The sequence below is a fragment of the Microtus pennsylvanicus genome, chromosome X (genome assembly GCF_037038515.1).
Source record: "Microtus pennsylvanicus isolate mMicPen1 chromosome X, mMicPen1.hap1, whole genome shotgun sequence".
In the NCBI taxonomy this organism is placed as follows: domain Eukaryota; kingdom Metazoa; phylum Chordata; class Mammalia; order Rodentia; family Cricetidae; genus Microtus; species Microtus pennsylvanicus.
In genome coordinates, this window is record NC_134601.1 from 84,364,572 (window position 1) to 84,369,509 (window position 4,938).

At 40.4% G+C, this 4,938-nt stretch overlaps 1 protein-coding gene across 1 annotated transcript; it reads left to right on the forward strand.

Moving 5' to 3' along the window:
• Nap1l2 (nucleosome assembly protein 1 like 2) lies at positions 1-2,532 on the forward strand. The gene has a single exon (XM_075957790.1). The coding sequence runs from the start codon at positions 384-386 to the stop codon at positions 1,764-1,766; it is 1,383 nt and encodes a 460-aa protein (XP_075813905.1). The 5' UTR covers positions 1-383; the 3' UTR covers positions 1,767-2,532.
• Positions 2,533-4,938: the final 2,406 nt, after the last annotated feature.

Genomic DNA, 4,938 nt, shown 5'->3' on the forward strand with positions numbered 1-4,938 from the left:
ACACTGCGGCACCAGGTCCGGGTCCGACCTCCCCCTCCCAATCCCTGCAGCCCCTGCGTGGCTGGAGAGACAGTTTGCGCAGGTCTGCCCACTGCGGCTCTCTGCAGTCTGTCTGCTTCTTCAGTAGCCATCGGAGCAGCCGTAGGCGACCCTGCGTCTCCACCCAGACCACCAGGCTTCAATCCTGCTATCCCAGCTTCAGCACCGCCTTTTATCCCCACTGCTCGCTGCTTGTCATCACTCCAGCACTCCGACTACCACTGCTTGGTCCATCTCCGCCCGGCCACCACGCATCTGCTATAATTGGTGAGTCTTCCTGCAGAGGTCAGGTCTCCTGATCTGCGGGCTTAGCCATCATAAGTGCAGGTGATCTTTTGAAAACAATGGCCGAGTCAGCCGATCATAAGGAACTGTCTGAATCCAACCAGGAAGAGGTTGGTAGCCAGGTAATGGCGGAAGGGCAGGGGGAATGTCAGGACCGCAGTGAAGGTGCCTCTGCTGAGCATGGAGAAGGCGGGGAACGCGGTGAAGAATCCGCTGCTGCTGGTATCGGGGAAGAGGGAAAAGGTGACGAAGCTGCTGCAGGGTCTGGGGAAGGTGCGGCGAAATGCGAGGATGCTGATGAGAACTCTGACGCAGATCGTCCAAAAGGACTTATCGGTTATCTTTTAGATACCGATTTTGTTGAAAGTCTCCCGGTGAAAGTTAAGTACCGTGTGTTAGCTCTTAAAAAGCTTCAAACAAGAGCTGCCCATTTGGAATCCAAATTCCTGAGGGAATTTCATGACATTGAAAGGAAGTTCGCCGAAATGTATCAACCTTTACTGGAAAAAAGACGTCAGATCATCAATGCAGTCTATGAACCCACAGAAGAGGAATGTGCATATAAATCAGACTGTGAGGACTATTTTGAGGAGGCGATGGATGAGGAGGAAGAGACTAACGGCAATGAAGAGGGCATGGTGCATGAATATGTGGATGAAGATGATGGTTATGAGGACTGTTATTATGACTATGATGACGACGACGAGGAAGAGGACGAAGATGAGAGCACCGGGGCCACCGGAGGAGAAGAGAGCAACGAAGAGGATCCTAAGGGGATTCCGGACTTTTGGTTGACTGTTTTAAAAAACGTTGAAGCAATCACTCCTTTGATTAAGAAGTATGACGAGCCTATTCTGAAGCTGCTGACAGATATTAAAGTGAAGCTTTCGGAACCCGAGGAGCCGCTCAGCTTCACACTCGAATTCCACTTCAAACCCAATGAATATTTCAAGAATGTGGTGTTGACAAAGACTTATGTCCTTAAGTCAAAGCTTTCATGCTATGATCCTCACCCCTACAGGGGAACTGCCATTGAGTATGCCACCGGCTGCGACATAGATTGGAATGAAGGAAAGAATGTCACTTTGAGGACCATCAAGAAGAAACAGAGACATCGCATCTGGGGCACAGTCCGAACTGTGACCGAAGATTTTCCGAAGGAATCTTTCTTCAATTTCTTCTCTCCTCATGGGATCAACTTAAATGGAGGGGATGAAAATGATGATTTTTTACTTGGTCATAATTTACGTACTTACATAATTCCAAGATCAGTGTTATTTTTCTCAGGTGATGCACTTGAATCTCAGCAGGAGGGTGTAGTTAGGGAAGTAAATGATGAAATTTATGACAAAATTATTTATGATGATTGGATGGCTGCAATTGAGGAGGTTAAAGCTTGTTGCAAAAATCTCGAGGCATTGGTAGAAGACATTGATCGCTAAAGCAGAGTAGATGCTTCTGAAATTAGCTGCCCTACATGCAGTTACTGAAGACATAAGCAGTTAATTATAGTCTTGTGTTCTGTATTTTTCTTGTCATGCCAGTTTAAAAATTCAAATACTAATTAATCTGACCTTGCATTGTAGTGGTATGATGTTTTCAAAATATGTAGACTGTGGCAAATGATTGAAGACATTAATATAGTGTGTAGTGCAATTCTCCTGAAGTCCTTGTGCCATGTAGCTATTTATCTGTGGCTGTGAATATTATTAGAAGTGATAAATGAGGCTATTTATTTACAAAGAAAATATTGGTAATCCACCTACGAGTGTTTTGCTATTTTGTCCCTTGATTTCTTAGTGCTTTAATCAATGGGCTTAATTTTATTGTGCCTGTATCTTTTTGCAGTAAATATACAGTAGAATTTAAAGCTTTAATGCATAAGAGGCCTGCATATGGTTGAGAATTTCTGGCAAAAATCACATTTATTATTGATAATAAATAGCTTGTGCACAGGCTCTTGTATTGTATGTAACTGTGATAAATATTAAAACTCAGTTGTATTGAAATTACTGTTCATCATTGAAGTGTGAGTTACAGTATTTTCAAAAGTTGCAAATATTGTTCTGTGTAATTGTGCAAATTGTGATTACAGTGTATAATTTTCTTTTTTAGTATATTGAGTCATTTGTGGAATAGACATGACCATTTCTGAAAATATAGTTCATATCCTGTTCCTTCACTGAAAAATAAAATAAATAAAAATTTCATGGTGTTTCATGTTTTAAAAATTGAACAGTTTGAATTTTAAAGGCAGTAAGTATGTTCATTGGAGGACACATACAAAATATTGAAAATATACATTAATTAAAATCAAAAGCATTCATCAAAGATAAACACTTAATATTTTGATTTTTCTACAGTTATTTTTGTATGTGTTTATACTTGAATGCAAATTTACCCACACTAACATATATATTCTAAAATTATTTATAATTGATCTAATTTTAATCTAGATTGGGTTGCTGGGAAACAAAAATCTTAATTTTAATCAATCCAGTAAATTCATTGCTGTTTATTAATGTAAATACTCTTTATAAATATCAGGTTCCTAAATGCTAGCTTGTAGTTTAAATTTCTTATCTATCTTTTTGCAGTATCATTTGTATGTATTATCTTATGACACTGGAGGGAGCATTGACTGGGGACAGTGGGACACAGACCGTCAGACCATCCAGAGCTGAGTTTGCCTTTGTCCCTTGGGGAAACTCAGATGTTTGACTTCTCCCTTTGATAAGCTCTGAAGAATCACATCCATCCTCCAGGATAAGGGGCCTTCTTGGTCACTTCTGTGTCACATATAAGTTGTGAGTAGTGAGGAAATGCTAACTTGTTTTTGTTATCGCTGCCTACCTATACTTCCATCCCACATGTTTGTGATTTCACTGAATTATAACCCAAGTGGGACAAAAGCTTTGGTATGATTTATTCTTCCACTGTTCACTATTGAACATGCCTCCTCCTTCAGACTGAGGCCCAGAGAGGTAAGTTTCCAGCACACCCATTTTTCTTGCTTCTGCCTGATTCAACTGGGGAAGAAAATAGGAGCTTTGCCCTTTTTATTCCATTTCAAGCAGGACCTTCAAAGTCAAGTTCTCCCCAATATGATAATAGATGCTCTGGTGATTTTCTTTAAAATTGCATTAAGTGGAAGTCTGCAGGGACACAGACAACCTGTCACATAAAGAAACAAAGGATTTTTGCCACTGTGCATCTTGTAAATGCAGACAGCTGTTCACTTTTACTACAATTAATATTGACCTTTGAAATTTACTAATACTCCCAAACTCATGCTGCAAATAGTGCTTCTTTTTTTTATTGTGTTACTGCTTCTATGCACTAAAAAAATATCAGGAACACAAAAAATATTTTTAAAGCTGAGGGTGGTGGTGCACACCTGTAATCCAAGCACTTGGGAGGTGGAGGCAGGAGGATAAAGAGTTCAAGGCCAGCTTCAGCTATATAAGGTGTTTAACATCTGCTTGGGCTATGTGAGACACTGTTGCAAAATTAAATAGATAATAAGTATCAGAAACATGGATGACTCCTGTTGTTTCGAAGAAAATGCCTATCATCTTGCAGCTTCCCATGGCCTTTTCTGTTGTCTCCACGAGCTAGAATGGTAAATGTGCTTTTTCTGTATTTGCCTAGAAATAAACAGGCAATTAGCAGGCCAGGATCCCATTGCTATAATTTTCCTGTCAGTGCCTTCTGTCAAATGAACGCAAGGAATGCACCTAGTGTTCACCAAGCCTTTTTTAGTCCTCACTGCAGAGAAAGCAAGCACATATTACAGAGGACCATAGAATGGATGCATAAGTGTTAGAACACCATGCAGAATTTAATCTTTGTGTACTTTGATGGCATATATAAGGACGTAGGGGGTTGCTCTAGATTGGACACTGGCAAAAAAATTGGATCTATTTATGAGTTGTATCTCAATAAATCTTAATCATGCTGTATCTGGGAAGAATAGGAAAATAATAGAGTAACTTGGTAAAGCAGTTGAAGTCTGGCAAGATAGCACGGAAAGGCACTTGCCACTCAGCTTGATGATCTGAGTTTGATCCTCAGAATCCACACAAGCAAGGAGATAATGTACTCTTGCAAGTTGTGCTCTGACCTCCACAGGTATGTGTGTGTGTGTGTGTGTGTGTGGACACACACACACACACACACAATGTAAAAAAAGGTGCACACATTTTAGCATCTCTATGGGGGTATTTGACATTCAGGAGTGTAGCATAGTGACCTTTTATTTTGCATATGCTTAGACAATTCAGTGACCTAGCTTTGTCTCATTTTATTACATTCCCCAAGTAATCTTGTGTGAGGTTGTTATTCTACAAAATGACTTATGTCCAACAACAGAATAACAGGGCCTACAAGTATGAACAAGGCCAGTTTCTTGGTGTCAGGGATTGCTTTTCTTTTTCCTTTTTCTTTAATCTTTTTCTCAGGGAGACAATTTGAGGCTCCATTGCTTCCCTAGTTTTGGGTAGGAGGGAGGTTCGTTTAGATTTATCTTTAGTGTAAGGATCTTTCAAGCCATGAGGTTGGGCTATCAGTCTTAGGCCATCCCATAGTCCTGCACCAGAGTTTAGGTCCAAACCA

Excerpts from the sequence above, each read along its gene's own strand:
- Nap1l2 (XM_075957790.1), top strand. The coding sequence starts at position 384 with ATGGCCGAGTCAGCCGATCATAAGGAACTGTCTGAATCCAACCAGGAA.